At 34.0% G+C, this 20,516-nt stretch overlaps 1 protein-coding gene across 1 annotated transcript in view; it reads left to right on the top strand.

Moving 5' to 3' along the window:
• LOC149417597 (acyl-CoA synthetase short-chain family member 3, mitochondrial) overlaps positions 1 to 20,516 on the top strand; it is a 61,747-nt gene that overhangs the window by 20,786 nt on the left and 20,445 nt on the right. The window contains exons 2-3 of the mRNA XM_089640099.1: positions 955 to 1,120; positions 13,129 to 13,273. Of these exons, the coding sequence (XP_089496225.1) occupies positions 955 to 1,120; positions 13,129 to 13,273 (311 nt within the window). The remainder of the gene's footprint in view (positions 1 to 954; positions 1,121 to 13,128; positions 13,274 to 20,516) is intronic.

The following is a 20,516-nucleotide window of genomic DNA, read 5'->3' as shown; positions in this document are numbered from 1 at the left end:
TGTTTATAATTGGCGCCGAAACTACAAATCCCTTATTTATTATAATAAATGTGACAAGTGTAGTGCCAAATACAATACTGATTCTTCGTCTCGGTCAGGTCCGGACTAGGTATGTTTTAAAGGTTTCCGTTTCAAACAATTTTTTTTTAAAGAAAGACAAACATTCCAGATTTACGAATAACCTGACACTATTTGAAAATACCACAGCTATCTGAGGATAGGCAACCAAAACTGTATTGGTGATACTGGGATTATGCGTTTTAGCTAGAATTTCCTTTATCGGTAACTCGGCTTGATTAAGCTAGAATTTCCCTTATCGGTAACTCGGCTTGATTAAGCTAGAATTTCCTTTATCGGTAACTCGGCTTGATTAAGCTAGAATTTCCTTTATCGGTAACTAGGCTTGATTAAGCTAGAATTTCCTATATCGGTAACTCGGCTTGATTTATGAAAGAAACCGCTAATGAATTTCACAACCATTCACATTACTCATCACAAAACGAACACCACAAACACACCAATCACAGAGAGGGCACAGACAGCGTGTGGGCATGCAGAGTCTGAACTGCAGGTATTTTAATGGAGCGTGTTCTAAGGAGCGTGGAACTTGCTACTGGCATCTGTTTTTCCTCCTTCATATGGTCCGGGCCTCTACAAAACCCGCAGTAATAACTTCCTTTCTACAGTCCCTACCTCAACCCGCCTCACAGCTCCTCCTCAAACGGGTGGCGACATAGTTTCCTCGTCTTTATACTGAACAGACAGGAGAAATCTTGTGAGGTGTTACATAAATTTAAAAAAAAACAACTTTTTTTTTGAAAATCTCTTGAAATATTGATAATATCAGATCATTGCTAATTAAAATTTAAAGACTTCTTCAACGAATTGTTGAATTTTACCCTAAAACTATTTATGGAAGTATCACGTATAATATAAGCCTTATGTTTATTCCAGAATTCATCCTGAAGCATAACCCATATTCGTCTCCCAAATATGAGGCGGCCTACAAGCGGTCCATTGAGGACCCCGAGGGATTCTGGGCGGAGGTTGGCCAGTCGGTCACCTGGGCCAAACCTTGGGATAAGGTGCTCGATAACTCCAATGAACCCTTCACTAAATGGTAACTTTAACAATCAATATAACAACTGTTTCCAATTTATTGTGTCAAAAGATTCCATTACAACTCAAGTCAGTGACAAATAAACAGATCTTTCAAAAGGGATGGATATTTTTTGCCCATAAACCTACTACTTTATATTACTTTTCAAAAGTGTATTGAATTGTCACTGTCCTGGGTAGTCCTGAAGTCATTGTCATCTTTGTGAATGCTGTGATTTGGGTTTTTTAAGTAAAGGAATGAGAGGAAGATTATGGAATGAAAATATATGAGGGTTGGTTTAAAATCTCAGTGTAAAAACATTAAAGTATTAAAGAAAAGGGAACACATCGAAAAATTATTTAACAACAATGTAATTAGATAAAAACTTTTAAAGTTATTTAAATTCGATGATAGTTATAATGCTGTATTTCTCTCGTTGGTAACAATAAGTCGGCTTATGTAAACAATCATAGCAATACACCAAAATGTAAGTATGTGTTTTCGCTTACACCCTGAACACTGAAAACAGAAATATTAATTTCAAAAACCGAATCATGTTTCGTACTTTTCTGTTATCTGTATCTTCTTTCCTTTCGTCGGAAACGAATGCTGTAAATGGAGATATACATGGAGGAGTACCGCACATATCAGATCTATAAAGCCAATAAATGTATTTTTCCCATTATATAGCGGTAACTGGCATAAAGCTGGTCAAGTAAAATTGATTGAAAAAAAACTGCCTTGAGGCAGTCAACTCTTACATCAGCAAATCAACGGCTATCCGAACCTAAGCACAAGTCAAATACTAAGTTTGGAGATCAAGCTTCCGGGATATCTAGCACAGTGAAATCGATAACTCTACAATGTTGGATCGATAGGCGTAACTACCGATGATTTAAAACTGATTTATAGAGCCCTATGTCAATAGGATATTGACAAAATCCGTTATATATGGTCAGTTTGCGATGTTCGCGAGCATGGTCTCAATATATATTTCCGGCAGTGGGTAGACAAAAGCCGCTGCTTTTAGCGAGGCCTCCAAGGTGTCGTATAAGCTGTCAATATGCACGGCTTTTTGGATAATGTCGTTGGTTATGCTAATTAATATATCGAAGTGAACTAACTAACTAACTACACACAGTTAAAAAAAATCGTAAACACGATGCATCGACGATCGAAACGCGATCAATTAGCCATGAGTATATCTGTTAGTCATAAGTTGTCAAAATAAATTATCTTTAGTTATAGATAAAATAGATCAAACGGAAAATAAATGTTTGTACAGCGCCCTTGGGATGATTTTTAGATTCTATTCAAGTTTTATTATTATTTCATTATTGGCCAGTTGTTTCACAAAACTGAAATAGAACCTTCACAGAACTTGAAAATCAACTTTGAAATTTGATGAATTGTTCAAATTCTGTGAAACAAGCCGTCCTAAGTATCATTGGTCTGAAGGAGGCCCACCACTTCCCCGCCCTGTTTTAGGTACTGATGATACCCCTTCAGAGCTCTCGCAAAGACGCTAATTTTTTTGATAAAACGAGTTTACATTTAAAAATTTCAAAACAAGACCTCCAAAATGTCCATGCATACGATGTTATTCGCAGTATGTAAGTGCTGCGTATTAATAATTTTAGTAAGTTCTATTACACTTGGTTAGTATAACAAAAACATATTTACAAAATGTCAACAATAGGTAGAGAAAAATTAAAATAATAAAAATGGTAAAGTATGCGCCTCTTTCTGTGGTGAAGGGGGTGTCGATACCCACTAACAGGTAGACCTAGGGAGAGAAAGCTGGTCGTTGGATTGGCTTCACGAGAATCAGGTTCCGTGCCCCTAAGCCAGGAAATCGGTTGTGCCTAGACGAGAAGTGTGAGTTGGGGTTGGGAATATCCCGAAGACCATGAGGAGAAAGCGTCGGAATACCTGGAGGCAGGGCGGAAGGTCGCAAATCCACGTTCGGCCCATCCTCAGTCCAGTTCCTGACCTTAGAGGAGGCGCTGCGAGCAGACGATGACACAGATCCCTCATCGTGATTTGATCTTGAAGTTTGATATGCACGGACGAGGTCTTCTGTCACCCCAGAGTTGGGGTACGCCGGACTGTCACAAGAAAAACATCAGTTCAGTGCTACTACCAGCAAGCACGTCACTCTGTATCAAAGATATTAGAAGCACGAGATATGCTATGTTGGCCGCCGGACCGTAGGCGGAGTACTACCTAATTAGGGTACTTTGAATACTATCGGGACGTGTACGCACAGAAATCTGTTCAATGTATTAGTGCGGATACCTTAGCGTAAGCGAAGGTGTGCAGTAGTATTGGTGAACAAAACCGGCGACACTGGGCAAAACAATTCCACACAGTATGAACTGCTCATAGCACATCTCGTTCTTCTAGTATCTTTGCTCTGTATAGTAGAAAAAAAAACAAGATACAAAACAGTGTGTAAAAATAAATGAAAATCTTAAGAAAATTATAAGCATAATCAATCTGTCACGAAATATCCAAAATAACCTGCAATAAGAGATAGAAAAGTAAACATTACATGAAAATAATAAGCATCAAGTATAGTCAGGAATAGAAAATTTGTAGAATGCTAATTAAAACAGTAAATAAACAGAAAGAAAACAAAATAAAAATAAAAACAAGAAAACCAGTAATAAATGTGTACATGAAAACAATTGTCTCGTAGTCCATCATTGGTCTGTGAAAAAAAAATAACATACACGCCTCCCAAATTATAACTTTGACCTACCAAATCAAAGTCAAATATCTAACCTTTACGCCACGGAGGCTTTGACCTGTTTGTATTGAGCTCGCGACCTCTCGTTTCATTACATTGATCTAAATCTGTCTCAAAACCATTTGAGCTTTTGCTTATTGTGAAAAATACATATAAATAAGTATTGAGGGCATCATTTACATAAGATAAAAGATAAGCAAACGTTTGTTAAATTTTCTTTGTGTAGTGCTATTTATTTCCCGTCAGTTGAGACACGTGTGAGTACACAGCTAAAAGTTTTATAAAATGTGTTTTGTAAATATTTCCTTAATCGCTGCACTTTTAATAGACTTAGATTATGGAAATTACATTTCGTTTCAACATAATTACTACAAGAAGCAACGGTTTACGTCAGGTTAGATCGTAAATGATTTATAATTTCATTTTTATTCAACGAATTTCAAAACTACAAAATATACCTCATAAAGCGATTATAGACTCTCTTTTGTGATAGTTCACCATAAGAGGAAGCTACAAGCCAAAAATGTTCATATTATTGGTATACCTTATACTGTAGGTAATAGGCATTAAAATCGCTCGACAAACGGAGTCTAGAAACGTTCGTTTTCAAGCACAAAACTGGTTTTTATTTATTTTTTAAATAATTTTATTAGAAAGCATAAAAATTTATCAAGTGAAACTGTCACAGATAATCTTAGCTGAAATACTGAATTTTAAAAGTTGTTTCCTTAATGTGTTAATACATTTAAATTGAAAAAAAATTTTTTTTGTAGGTTACATTTATATTTTTTATTGAGTAATTTATTATTTTATACTCAAGCGAAACAATTGAGAAACCTTCAATTTATCTAAAACATATTTTTTGGTAATCACCAATTCGTTATAAAGATTAATAAAAATAGAGATTTAGCATTAAGCTTCGCCGCTCGATTCTATAAATGTATTGTCGGTTAGGTTACGGTCGAGCGGTCCATAGCGTCAGGTTTTCGATCATTGCACCAGCAACAATTTTAGCTTTTTTATGATGAGAGAAGAAGATTTTTTTAAATACTACCCGGTAATATTTGAATTTATTTTAACAATTTGGGATATTTTTAGTTGCTCCGTTTTTATTTATTTATTGGACAATTTGTATCGCGCCGTTTTTGTGAGATATCACCTCAGGGGCGCTTTACAGTTGATGCAAGTATTACAAAAAGTAAAAATATTACAAATTTAAGTGAAATTCAGTTAAATAAAATGAAGTACAGGAACAGGTGACACGAAGATAGAAGATGGAGACTCTGTATTAAGAATCCTAGGTGGTGAGGAAACTGGACCAGCTGCTGCAGCGAAAGAGTGCACCGCGTCCACCAACAGTGCCAGCACGACGTTCGTCATCCGTCCAGGTATGTGTCTGCTGCTAATTAAGCGCTGACACAATATCCTCACATATATAACAGATCTTGGCAGCACCGCTGTGACGTTCGGCAAGTCCATCATTCATCTCCATGTAATCTTGTTCCAGGTGATTGTGTTAGTGGTGCTTTTTTCCCACATAAAAAGGCGACGGTCGGGATAATAAATTACCCTGGGCTAAGCGAAACACTTTTCTGGGCCTTTAGAGTTTAAGCCTAAGAATTCCGTTGAAAACATCTGGCGTACCTACAGTTACCGATCCTCGTCCCAAGTTCGACAAGCAGAATTTTCTATTATTCATTTTAACACACTGCACTCTACATTACTATAAAGTTCTGATTACTAATTGTTAAGTTAATTTAAAATGTAGATTTTAATAATAATTTCAAAGTGATGTTGTCTCATTTCCCTTGAAAATACTAAAAAAAACACGGTTGGAGGACGCGATGACGTGTTCGGCGCTAAGGGCGCTACTTAGTTCTTTAATTGCATTATTTATAACGGCTTAAACGTTATTCCAGTTCATTTATAATTGTGATAATTCTTTACATCAAATTTAAAAAAATAAAATTAAAATTTTCCATTTTTTGATGGCATCTGTGGTCCAAACCTTGGCGTGCGCAGGTAACTTTAATTTGATTAATTTGTGTTATTTCACGCCCTTGAGGTGATTTTGCACCAAACCAGTGCTATACAAATGATCCAAATCTTATAATTTATTATTATTATTATAGTATATTTGCGGCACGTTCCAGGGTGGAAGATGATCTCACTATCGCCATCATTCAGGAGTTAAACGTTACGTTTGCAATGTTTGAAATGGTATTTTCGGTGTTTGGTGACTAGATCTGAATTGCCAGGTACTTCCCCACCTTCCTCTTCCCCATCTCCTTACCCTCCCGACCAGAGATGTGTTTTATTTCAAATAAATCCATTTCAAATGGAAATGCAAAATGGGTATTTTCCATTTTGCATTTTAAATGCTTTTCTCAATGCATTTTCATTTTAAATGCTTTTTTGCCACATTCTTCCTACTATCTCAATTCATATTTTTTTCATAAGCCCCAAATATCAGTCGGTCCTCAACCTCGCTATGAGAGATAATTTACATTTGTCAAGTTGCTCCCTGGTAGGAGCCCTGGCAATTGAGTGATACCATTACAAAAAATACTGATTCAAATACTGAACATGGGGCCATGACGCTGTAATATTAAATGTTAGATAGCAGTTTCAATGTTTTACGTTGGCTACATTAGTCCCGCACAAATTTGTTGTGGTTTGATAATCTGTAGTCGTGGTGTTTTTGGATTTACCATCATGTAATATGTTTGTTCTACATTGATGTCCATTATTAAATGACAAAATTGTTTAAAAATTCTATAATTATTTTAATTGTTTGACCTGAGAAACCATTTTGCATTTTCAATGCATTTTGAAAATAGGTATTTTGCATTTTGCATTTGAAATGCTTTTCTAAAAACCATTTGCATTTTGCATTTTCAAATGGAAAAGTTTTGACCCATTTCTATTTTGCATTTCAAATGGTTTTGGGTACCCATTTTGCACATCTCTGCTCCCGACTAACTTCAACCTCACAATATACCATGATTGGGGATGCCATAGTCTCACTGGCTCCAGACGATTGGGGGTAGTTGGGACTCTTATTAGTTTTCACAATTTCTCTTTTAAATGGGTAAAATTACATTGCCCATTTAGGTGATGTGATTTATGAATTTTAAAACTACGGCGGCCATCTGAATTATTTTATTTTTTTCTAAAGCGGTAAATTTTGTTTTATTTACATTAATAGTAAGTGGGAGTCTAGCTGTGTTTGGTTCTGTATAGCATGTTTTCTGCTTTCTTAAATGTTTCGGCCCTCTTATTCACAATTAGGAGAATTATATCTTCCGCATTTATCTATTTATTTCAATAAATCATAAAAATACTTTAATAGGAAGGTTTGCAGCTTAATTGAATCAACTTAATTAATTGAAATGAATCGTTTAAAGTCCTGCTACAAATAGGAATGAGCCACGATTGAGCTATTTCCTTGATAACCTCATTCGGTATGCGATGAACGAATCCTTTATTACGAGTTAAATTAAAAAAGTAGAAAAGATGTTACTCAACGTGTTAATTTTGGTACGGAAGAAACGCACGTAATTTGAAATAATGAAACATTCCTGAAAAGCAAATTAAAATTTCTGACCCAGAAAGATTATACCGATCCCGACAAACAAGTCTAGAAATTTTATTCGCCGTCCCGACTCCACAAATGTCAAATTGCAGACTATTTTAAGATTGATTAAAATTATTTGAAATACGTGATAATTTTGTTAAAATTCTTTTTTAAAAGTTTTCAATCTCCTTTCGTACTGATTAAAAAATAGCAACTCTATGCAAAACGTAATTTTATACTGACGGTAAAAATTGCGTGACCAATACCAACCGGTATATTAAAATTTATCCAATTAGTTTAACAATTTGTTTAAAAAAGTACAATGTGTCGTGTTTTTTTACATATCTTTGAACTACGAAACATGAAGTCAAGGGTAACTTGAACGTATTTGAACAACATGCAGTTCGCAGACCGATAAAATATAGCGCGGACAGTGAAGTCGTACATAAAGAGGCTAGAAGTCAACATAAGATCCTGGTTCGGTACAATTCAAATTGATCATCAAACAGATATTTGCAAGCTCTTTTATGTTTTTAAAACTCTCACAAATATTCTTACTCCTACAATACTTAAAACCGTATACTATGATCTCTGACTGAGCTCAAAATATTAATGATTCTCTCCAAAGAGCCGAAAATGGTAATACATATAGGTATCAACCGACCGACAAGATATATTATCCACTTCATTCCACTCTTCATCAATATATGTCAATTCCATCGAAAATTTATGCTTGTCTATTTCTTGTACAAATACAACACAAAAACTCTTTTTCATCACCATCTCCATCTTCAATCTCCAATTACACCATCAGAACTATTTATAACCAACCGACACTACAAAGTGTCTAAACTATACAATGACAATCTATCTACCTAGCTCCTAAAATCTTCAACCTTCTCCCTGATAACTCAAAACGAAACATAACTTCATACTTTCAAAACATAAATAACGTTGTGGATCTACATACATCTAGATACATCTGTAATACATTTCAATCATATAACCCATACATTCTACACTTTATTCACTATAATAAATATTTTATAGTAATATATTTTTATTAATAAATTTTTTAAGATGATAATATACCTAATATTAAAAATGTTATCTTCTTGATTTAAAACCTTAATAACTTAGTTCCTGTTCCTAAGTAACAAAGGTTTTTTTTAAGTAATATAATATTCATGGCAGAGCGCTGCTTTCTCCCTCTTCCGATGCATTTGTGTACTTCTTTTTCAGACTGCAATAAAATTTGAATTCGTCCAAAAGTTCTAACCTCTTTCGACAAGGGGAACAAACTCAAGAAATCTGTCAGATGAAGTCCCGAAAAAATAACAGATCTGATATTCCCCGACATTAAGTGTTTATTTGGAATCAAAAAAATGCATGGGACCAGTGGTTTCGCAAAATTTGAAAAATTCATCAAATTTAGAGGTAAATGTTCAAGTTATGTGAAAGTTCTACTCAAATTCTGATATTATGTATGTATGTACCACTTGCTTCACAGAACTGAAATAATATCAGAACTTTAACATCACTTGAAAATTAACTTCGAAATTTGATGAATTGTTCAAATTTTGCTAAACAACCAGCCCATAATGTATTTGTGGGTTGTGGAAAAGCGTTATCGCGGATTAAAAAAAACCGTTGGAATAGTGAACACTACATAAAATTTTTTAAAAATTGTATCTTTCGAAAGTTTAGACAAACGATTTCAGAAAGAACGCCACCAACAAAGTAATTAATTTGTATTCTGGTTAATTGATAATCAACAAGGTTGACATATTTTCCATTTCCTCCGGTTACGCCGAGCGTCAAAAGAGGGAGTTGATCTACCAAAGGGTTTACATAAATCCAATCAAGCAGTTCTTAGATTTACGTAACTCTTATCGAAAGAATTTCAGTCTTTAATTAAAAAATTACATTCTAATCATTGAACTATCTTAGTTTTTACGTTTGTACGTTGCATCATCTCGAGACTTTTCTACCATCTATCCGAGGCCAGTGAGACTATGGCATCCCCAATTAGATGCTGAAGAGAGTGGGGAAGATAAGAAAATGGGGAAGAGTGAATGTTGGCAAATACCTGACCACTCAACCTGGTCACCATACACGGCTAAAGCCATAACAAGCGACGTTCCTCTTCACCCTGGAACATACTGAAAATACTCATCAGGATTTCTTGTCTTATTATCTCGACCATTGGGACCTATTCATTAAACGTCATATTTGTCAATCTCATATTTAAAATTCAGAATTAACAATATTATCCTTCAGTTATTTTTTGGCAGCAACCTTTTTAAATGATAACAAAGTTTCTAATGAAATTGGTTTGTAACCTAGATAGCGTCTCGGATAAACTTGTCCGATTTATTCATATGGGTTCCCTATTGACTTTTTCTTTAACTTATTTTGAAGGTTATACCAATCAATGAAATATATATTATTTATTATATATTTTATTTTTGGAATAACTTAATGAGTAAAAAAATCAAATTGTAATATTTAGTTATTGAAGACAATGCTATCGATTCCTAAACGAAAATGTTTGTAACAGAAAAAAAATAGACCGTCACATCTAGGACTCGAACCCAGGACTCTTGCCTTGCCGGGGCACCGCTCTACCAACTGAGCTAATGGGACCCTATTTGCTTTGGTCATATATAACTGTATCATACTTCGAATAAGAACTACCTACATTGTCTTCATTTTCTCACCGCACATTTTTATTGGCATATATCTTTTTATTTTATGTGTCTTGTTCTGTTTCATGTTTCGTTCAGATTTATTATTTTTATCTTCTTCTTCAATGATATGTGAACATATTCATTTAATGAAATTTATTTGTGCACTCTGGAATTTGAAACTGCCACCTCTATATTGGCAGTAGAGGATATTTAACCTCTCGACTAAGGAGGTCAAAGATAATCGAAAAATTTAAATGTGTCTGCAGAAAAAACCGAACGAATTTTGGATAAAATGAGGCCTTCTAGATTTATATAAATCCTTCGCTATCAATATAAATTCCCAATAGCTAAGTTTAATAAAAACCGGGAATTATGCATTGAAAGCAACTATGAATTTTACGCTTCATCCACCTTTCAATTCTTTTCGATCAAAACGGAAATGGTTTAACTATGAATTATGTATTTGTTCGCATTAGTATGCCAACAGAGTGACATGTGAACACAGACTAGTGAACTGTATAAATACACGAGCTTTAGCAAACAAAATAAATGAATGAAAAGCATCGAATACGTCAAACGATAATATTTATAATTATTTTTTCTTTGCAAGATTTTTTTAGTAATTACGTAATTATAAATCAAAAAAAAGTATTGATTCATTCGGTGTTTTAACAATAAAATTAAATAAATATAAAATAAACAATTATTTGTTTTTTATACCTACCTATCTTAATGCAATTATTTTTTTCCACTTTATTAGACTTACTACTTGCGTAGGAATGAAGATAGGATGAAGCGCCATGTATCTGTCCTAAGCTTTTTGCATTCCAATATTCCAAAAAATTAAAAATATTCCAAAAAATTAAATTATAAAATATATTTAGTCATCTAAAAATACATACGTATTAAGTAATAACTCTGAGTTGAAATACTTTAACAATCCGATTTAAAAATATATATAACTATCCAATTTAACACAAAATAAGCAAAAGAGAATGTAATAAATTATTATAAGCAATAATTAGTCGTCTGCAATATCAATACAAATTGAAAATATCTCCCGAGTAAAAATAAATGCCGCCGACGGGAACTTAATCCGTGCCTTCTGATGTCCGGCCAGACGCTCTAGACCACTGAGCTACGTCGGCTAATAAGCCAACCCGCCAAATAATTCAATATGTACTAGTACTTCAATCAACAATTACTGATTTTTTTCACCTGTAAACAACCAACTTTATTTTTGTAGGAAAGGCTTTTTTAGTGCTAAATTTCCCACTATATGGCGTCGAGACATATTATATCTACATTTGTTGGTGAAATATTTGGACTTGTCATTAGCTTATCATTAAAAAAAATAAAAGAGAAGGTCGTCAACCAAAAAAATAAAGTAATTTTTGCGTTAGTTTATCATGAAAAAAATAATTAACTTTATTTCATAATATAATCATTTCAACATTAGTTTATCGTTAAGAAAATAAAAGATAAGGACGTCAAATAAAAAAAATAAAGTAATATTCACTCCTAAAGAAATGAAGTACTCGGATTCAACTGAGAAAAAACTTTAATGACGTAAAACTTACACCATCAAACAAACATCTGCTATTATTAGCAAAGTCTACAAAAAACATTTGGAAATTGACCAAACATCTTACAAAATATGAAAGCTATGAATACACACATTCAAAAGCTATGAATACCGTTCAAATTAACGGAATATTTCAAATTTTTCTGATTTGATCATTGTACTAAAAATGTGTTTTTCGATGTTTTTATTGATTTTAAAAGAGATCTAAAACCGCCCATTCCGAAACAGTTCCAATTGGCTACAACGTCATTTTGAAGAAGAAAACAGCAATGGCTGGTAAGACGACTGGTTTTATTTACGAATAAAAACATACATTTTAGCGGAAAATCGAAAATAACATATTTTAAATCCTTATAGAAAAATTATTCGTCAACATATATAAAAAAAAGATATGGTATTTTTTTCGAGAATAAAAAAACAGTGAAAATTGTATGGTGAAAAACTTTTTCACTTTTTTTATGTATATTTTATTTAGTTATAAGAGTTTACATCTTATACCTTATATATTATTTACTATGACTACTACAATATTATTTACTTCTTACATACTAAAAATTAGATTTCACAACATTGAGACATAATCCACGAAAAACTGCAAGACTTTTAGCTTCCTTAACAATTACCGGGAGTTCATTGAACATTTTAAAACCTTTATAATAAATATTGTTTTGTGTTTCTGATAAGTGTGTTTTAGGAAGCCTAAAATCGTTGCAGTTTCTCGTAGGATATAAATGAACTGCACTATTAATTCTAACATTCTTTGACATATAGTCAGGTAACATTTTATTTTTTAGCTTATAAATAAACACTAAGGTATTATAAACTAATCGTTGCCACACACTTAAAATATTGAGTTGACGTTGCATGGTTTTTATTCTGGTGTACCTGCTACAACACAGTATTGACCTCATGCCTCTGTTCTGGATTACTTCCATTCTCTTAATTTGGGTTTTGTTACATAGAAATATTACACTTGTACAATAATTTAGATGGGATGCTACAGTGGTATTGTAGACCAATATCCTTGTTTTAATGTCCAATTTTCCTTTTATCCTACTTAAGAAATTAACCTTTTTCGCCATTTTTTTATTTAAAATTTCAAAGTTAGTGTTAAATTTTAACTTGTTATCTATTATGATTCCCAAGTATTTAATTTCTTTTACTTCTTCCATATTTTGATTGTCTATATTTAGGACAGTATGTACGTTTAGTTTTTTCCCTAATACCATGAATTTACTTTTAGTTACATTTAATTTCAATTTATTTATGTTTAACCACTTAGATAATTCATTTTGTATTTTTGACAACGCATCTTCAATATTATTTGCTATAATATATAAAAGTGTGTCATCTTTGGGGCTCCCATGGTTAACAGAATAGCTTTATATTATTGAAAAAAATTAAGTATGTTTTTGTTGTTTGCAGGTACGCCGGTGGCGAGATCAACGCGTGCTACAACGCTGTGGACCGCCACGTGCTGGCGGGACGTGGTGCACGCGCCGCACTTATCCACGACAGCCCCCTCTCGCAGGTGGTGCGCAGGGTCAGCTATCTGGAGTTGCAGGACAGTGTGAGCCATCCTGATGTACCTTCCCTTACTTAATCTTCCTTCACCTTCCCTTCATCTTCCGTTCACCTTTCCTTCACCTTCCCTTCGCCTTCCCTTTACCTTCCCTTCGTTTACCCTACACCTTCCTTTCACCTCCCTTTTACCTCCCCTTCGCTTACACTACACCTTCCCTTCACCTTCCCTTTACCTTTTCTTCACATACCCTACACCTTACTTCCCCTTACCTTCCCTGCGCTTACCCTACACCTTCCTTTCGCTTTCCCTTCACATTCCCTGACGAAGATTTGAGCTTGATGGTGACATTATCTTAATGCTTTGAATTGGCCAAAATTTTTCACCAATAGAGGTATTTCTCGAGAGTTTTAGAGGTTACATGTGAAAAAGTAGACACAACGACCCAACTAACGCACATCACAGAGAACTGGAAACAGCATGTTTGATGAAGCCCCCGCATACCCAATTTCCACCGATTTATAGCAAGTTTCCCGTTAACTCTAAGCTTTTCAGTAAATAAAAAAGTGGGTGTGTCAAGCCTACGCAAGACAGAAGTGAAACTTCTAGTATTCCTCTCTCTCTATTTTCAAATTTAATTTATTCCTCTCTCTCTATTTTCAAATTAACCGTATGAACCACAATCAATTACGTATTTCACTCGTATTACACTCACGACGCAGTATACTAACCAAGCAGCTGATGCTTGGCGTGGCGCAGTTCGCTGGTGTCTGAGAGAGAGGAAAGAAGAGAAGAGAGAGAACGTTCGTGAGCGGCTCCCCCACCTCAACAAGCGCATATGGTGAGAGAGGGACAGTGAACGGTGAGCGGTGGTGGGGGTACCCGCATTTTCGTGTCGATTCTGACTCGGTTTTACTCCGTCCCCGAAAATCCATTACGCGCCTAAAGAAGTTTCACTTCAAAAGAAGTTATTTTTTAATATAATATCTATACATTTGTTATGACGAAACGATTAAGAATACTCCGAAAATTATTTAAAAAGTATTTTTCTGTTATTTAATATGTTATAGTCATGAAATTTTTTATAGTGTATCTTTGAATGCAATTAAAGCATTAAATTTGTAGAGAGATTTTTGCTCTATCTCAAACGAGTAATGTTTTATTAAATATTTCACCATTTTATCATAATTATTATTGGTTTTTAATATTAGCGCGCTCCCTCTAACATTCGTATTTACATATCTCCCTTTCAAACCATCTTTGAACGCTTACTACGGGGCCTTAAAGGAAAAATTATTCAAAGAAATGAAAAAAAAAAACAAAAACAATAAACCTATTGCACAATGATCTCGTTAAAATATACACTGCTTTAATGTTTATTCAGTACAAATGCATATTATAAACAACAGCTAACATAGCACACAATGGTGTGTAATCTATTTACGACAGAATAGGCCTCTTGCATCCCATTTTTTTATTTTATTTTCCGGTTTAGGCAAATATTCTAAGACATTCTGTATTTTTTTTTTTTTTTTAATCGTATTTTTGAAACCATGGCGATTTTTTGAAAATTTTAATCCGAAAAATCGGACCATTTTTTCATAAACCGGAAAGACGGAACATAATTTATGGGTGCGAAAACAAAATAATTACATAGCCCAAAAACATTTAAAAAAAAAACGACGCATTTCACACGAATGGCAGAGGAGAATAACGAGGCATACCAAAAATATTACATCTCATAAATATTTTTTTCCTTGAACCTTCTTATTGATCATTAATCCTTATTAATTTATTTAAAGTTTTATTCCAGCAGTACTGGGAGGATATTGCAATCTCAGTCTGCCATATTAAATGAGATGACATATAATATAAATATACTTATACACAATATTATAGGATTGATGAATATATACGATTATAATGTTCAGTCACTTAATCCAAATATTTTACAATAAAACCTAATGTACATAAAATTAAATGAATTAAAGGGGAAGGTTTATCAACAATATGAAATATATAAACAAGTATAAAGAAGGTTCTCATAAAATATATTTAGTTGGTCGAAGTACCTATATATTCTATATGTACCAAGGTTGGTTTTTGTTTTTGAAATGAGACTATTTTTAACAGCTGCACATTCTAGTTATATAACATATAACTTGATATTGTACCTCTTGTTTGATACTATCCAAATGTTGCGATTTAAATTATTCTTGTACTCATAAACTCATAATAATATATTATTAAATTTGATTTTGTTAAAATCAGGACCATCACCATTATACTTCTAAGACAGCCGCCACGGAAGGATAATCTGTACGATTTTCACATCATAACATCTGTCACTTCTGAATAATATCTGTCATGTCAAAACGAAGTACTTCCAATTCTAACGCTGCGTTTTGTTACTGTTTTGTTATTTAATTAAACATGGATTCGTGTAGTAACCGTAGGATCCGAGATCGTAAAAATAATTATAAATATTGTATGGTTCCTTTGTGCCCAAATACTTCGGCGACTACTAAGGAAAAAAGATTTTTCGTTGTACCGCGAATTTCAGCAATTAGAAAACAATGGTGTATTGCAATTCATAGGTCCAGTCAATTGGGTGAACTGTCAAATAAAACCGTACGATATGTCTGTGAAGATCATTTTAATGTAAGTATATTTTTTACAATATTATTGTTTGAACACAATATTTAAAAAATACATATTTTTCTTTGTTGCATGCTTCACGAATAGTTTGCTGTACAGTACAGTAGGTTGAGTAGGTGGGTCTATTACCTAGTGACAACAAGCCTACACACATTACAATATTGTTACACTTTTGCAGGCTATTCTCAAATGAAGATACTTATTATATTTGCATTGTTAAGTTTGTATTGAATAAATACAATGTCTCTTGATAAGTTGTATTTTTATTTTCAGTTAAGCGTGGATGCTCGGAAATGGCCCCAACATCTAAGTAAAAGGGTGCTTTTAAAAAAAGGAACCATTCCTCATAAATTTGAATGTCAAATTGGAGCTGATGGGCGAGATCTACTCAATGTGGTGGATCAGCATCCAAGCTCATCTAAAGGCGGTGAAGTGTTTGTTGCAAGTCTCGAGCCAATGTCTCCTTGCCTGTCTGATGTGGATGAGTCTGTGCCACAACAGATCATCAATCAACCTCAAGACTACGTTGAACTGGAAGTGTCGTTTCCTCTCGAGAAGCCTCAATGCTCTGGACTCCAAATACTTCAACAACATGTGGATGGACCACAAGATACATCAAGCTCCGAAGAAAACTTTCACATGTTGATAGTTGAGAACGCAACTGATTCGAAAGCCATTCAATGCAATTTGAAAAAGAAATTCAAAAGTAAATTGACAAATACAGGAAAAGAACACAGTAGGGGTCCAATCGAGTGTTTAACTACTCGTGACGTAAGTACTTCTCCTGTGAAGCATAATAAAAATACCAAGAATGTACAACTAAAGCATGTCACTCTTCAGCCAGACAGTTCTGCCTCGGAATCGGCATCTGGTTCAGAATACTCCCAACAAGCTACGTCAGATTCGTACGTTGATAGTAGTTCAAATAGTGATTTCAAAAGTCTGTCATTGAAATTAACTCTGCAGCATATTGAAAACAAACCAAAGCTGTATTTAGGAATCCTTAAAGATTTTTATTGGATTGTTAAAACCCTAGCACTCCTTGAAAATATAAACATTTTAAATGTTTTAATCGTTTTAAAAAAAATTAAATTAAACTCTAGTTTCAGCATTTTAGGTGATGAATTTGGCCTTTCTGAGGCTCAAGCTTCAAGAATCTTTAAGCAAAGTTTACCGAAGTTATCTCGTCATCTTGCAGAACTGGTATTTTGGCCTAAGTCAGAAGCAATAGAAGCCTTACTACCAATTCCATTCAGAGCAAGATACAAACATGTCGTATCAATCATAGACTGTTTTGAAATTCAGATAGAGAAGCCATCAAATCCACTGCAGCAGGCACTAACTTGGTCAGAATATAAAAAATGCAATACACTCAAGTACCTAATATCAATCACTCCTGATGGCTTTATTAACTTCATTTCAAAGGGCTTTGGTGGACGTACTACAGATATGATGATTGTGGAAAAGTGCGGCTTCTTGGACAACTTGTCTGAAGGCATGTCGGTAATGGCAGATAGAGGTTTTAAGCAACTAGCTACTATTTTAGAAGGCAAACATTGTCAACTTGTGCGTCCACCAAGTGTTGTTACAGGTGTAAATAGCACTAAAAGAGAGGTGAAGTTATCCAAGCAAATAGCAGCCCTGCGTATACACGTTGAACGTGTAATAAGCCGGCTCAGAGAGTATAATATTCTAAAGCCACATTCTTGTATAGACTTCCATTTGACTCAACAAGTTGACCATATTGTTATGATTGCATGTGGACTCATAAATCTACAAAAACCAATAATTTGATCATATTAGTCTTATTAATATTATTAGTCTTTTAGTGTTTTGTGCTCTACGCTAATGTTTAGTTTAAAATGTTATGTGCGCTTCATTATCATATAAACTTTAACTTGAATATAAATATTCATAATATGTACCAGTGTAATTTTGTTTATCCTTCATGTAATGTATATAGAATAAGTCTAAAGTGTATAATATTATGTAATTATAGCGCCAGTATGTGTTTTTTATAAAAACATATGTTGGAGCTTTTACTTAGAGTTTATAGGCAATGAAGCCACCAAAAGGGATAATATCAAATACTGTAGAATAATTTATGTATAACACCTTCAACTTCTTACATTTACCATACATTCTGATTATGCTATACTAGCGCCTCCTAGCCCCGTGACTTCTGTGGGTTGGTTTTTTTTAATGCATGTTATTTGAAATGTTTTCTTTATTTTACGTTAATAAATTATATAAGTCGAAAATAAAATATTTAGTAACCTACATACGACCTTACTGTTCTTATGCTCACACGTAAAAAGAATATTAAAGCCCGCCATTAGGTTTGTATTGTCCCGAAGAAATGCAACATGCTACACTAGCGCCATCTAGCGGCCAGCGTTACCAGTCAGTGCAAGTACTGACTATAATAATGCTTCCAATATTTTACTGAGAGTGGATTGATTGCTATTCATTCATTACGCCTTACTTTTACATCAAGTTTATATAAATACAGTTGTGTTGTAGCAAAGTGATCATGTTCCACTTTTTAATACATTTCTATTTGTGTTAGAATTTCCACTTTGTAATCATTTTCTTACTTCCAATAATAAATACAAAAAAAATCTATGCGATAATACAATAACATGTGTACGTATTATCAAATAAATACTAGGTATAAATGTAAAAATATGTCTTATGTAAACTTTTTGTTTTTGTTTTTCTGTCACTTTATACAAATACATATTATACTATGGTGGATGGGATGAAAATAATATGATGCTATTGTACATAATCAATATAATCATGTATTATTATGAATAAAGAAGCGAGTGTAGTGCAGTAAATACGTGATTTATTTCAAATAATGTATACCTATACATTTTTTTTAAGTACAGGAAATATAGCTCTGGACCAAAACAGCATGGCTTTATTAATAGCTTCGACACAGAATTCTTCATCGTAATCGATGTGGAAAACATTTATTTTGCCAGATGATTCAAAGTTGGGTTCAGCAACACAAAACACTCCCTTGAATTTGTTCAGTACAAACATTTGTATTTGCATTTGTGCATAATACTTTCTGGCAACAACACCCTCAAAAAAGTAATTTTTCATTGTACTATGTTTGACTGGACACTTGACCTCAACAATATAATCATCAGTGACTGCATCCGGGGAGCCACCGATAATTGGTAATTTGCAACTGATTTTGAAACCACATTCTTTATATTTGTGTCCCAGTTGGTTTGCTAGTACCTTTAACACCAAAGGTTCTAAAAGCCGACCTCGTTGCATAGCCTTTGTGTCTGGAATCTTGGCTGCCCCTAAGATGACTTCAGTCAATGTTCCATCCAATGTTTTGCAGTTAGCTGCCTCGTATAGTTTGGATGCAGTAATTCTGCCATATCGCATTTCGTACCATAACGGGCAGTTAGCCTGCTTTCTTGTTAATGAAAAAACTTCCTCGAAGATATTTGGAGGAATATTTAGATCACATGTAATAAAATTGATGAAATCTGTAGCACTTGTATTGTGCAGGTTTCGTGTTTTCTTAAAAGCAGAAATCATCCTGTGCATGGACAAACAGTCAGTGGGCTTCGGATCCATGTAAAGTTGAGTCAGTTGGCATCGAAGCCCCTCCTTAAGACTCCTTTGGAGTACTGCTGCCAGGAAATCTCCATTACCTTTTTCCACGCTTTTTACTGCGTTCTTGCCAACTTGGGATGCCAGAATGAACTTTTGGGAGGTTCCGACACACGATAACTTTGATTTTCTCCAATAACAGTCGACAGATGTCGACGCTGGTTCTTCACTTCTCCTATGGAGCCATGTTAGAAATGCCAGTGCATGTTTACAGCCACCTGAAAGCAAAATGTTCCAAATATAAATTATTTGTCAACAGGTAGCTGGCAGAGACCCTCGCAATGATTCTGTGTTTGTTACATCACACAAGAGTTTGCTCTTCCCCACATCTCCATAGGGTAGAAGAGTGTAGAGGTTAGAGGAGAGAAACATATTTTACAATATAGCGACATACAGTTCAACTAACCTCTAGAAGCTGCACAGTCTTGACATTCTAAGACTTGTATTTCATCTTCCATCTCATCACACAAAAGTACAACAGAGTATGCTTTTTGGCGGACACGGTGCTCGGGGGTTATTTTTGCTTTCACTGTGCAGATAGGACCTTCTCTTTTTACCTGCACATACCCGATAGCATTATCACCATAACTTTCACGTGCAGACCTTTAAAATATATAATAATAACACGTTGAAAACAAAAGACAGTTGCATATAACTGAATGTTAACAATTGTCTTAATAATAATAATTGATGGAAACATAATATATAAGTACATATTAAATGTTGTCAAAATATATAACATAATATTCGTATATTAGAAGATACAGAAAAAATACTAACCTTTTTGTTTTGACATTTCTAATTTCGCTTCCAATGAAATTCATATTATTACTTAGAAAAGTAGCCATCATAAATGAATCTATGTTCGGCAAATTGTCAGACTGACCCTGAACAAAATCTACTTCAATCATTTCCAAATAATATATGCTTAATTTCTCAACAAAGTTAGCGGACTACAATACAAACAGCCAAACCCCAAACAAGTGTCAAT

The sequence above is a fragment of the Hesperophylax consimilis genome, chromosome 15 (assembly GCF_061612785.1).
Source record: "Hesperophylax consimilis isolate HC1 chromosome 15, BYU_Hcon_1.0, whole genome shotgun sequence".
Taxonomy (NCBI): Eukaryota; Metazoa; Arthropoda; class Insecta; order Trichoptera; family Limnephilidae; genus Hesperophylax; species Hesperophylax consimilis.
The sequence above is the reverse complement of the archived record's forward strand: the minus strand, read 5'-3'. Positions and strand labels throughout refer to the sequence as shown.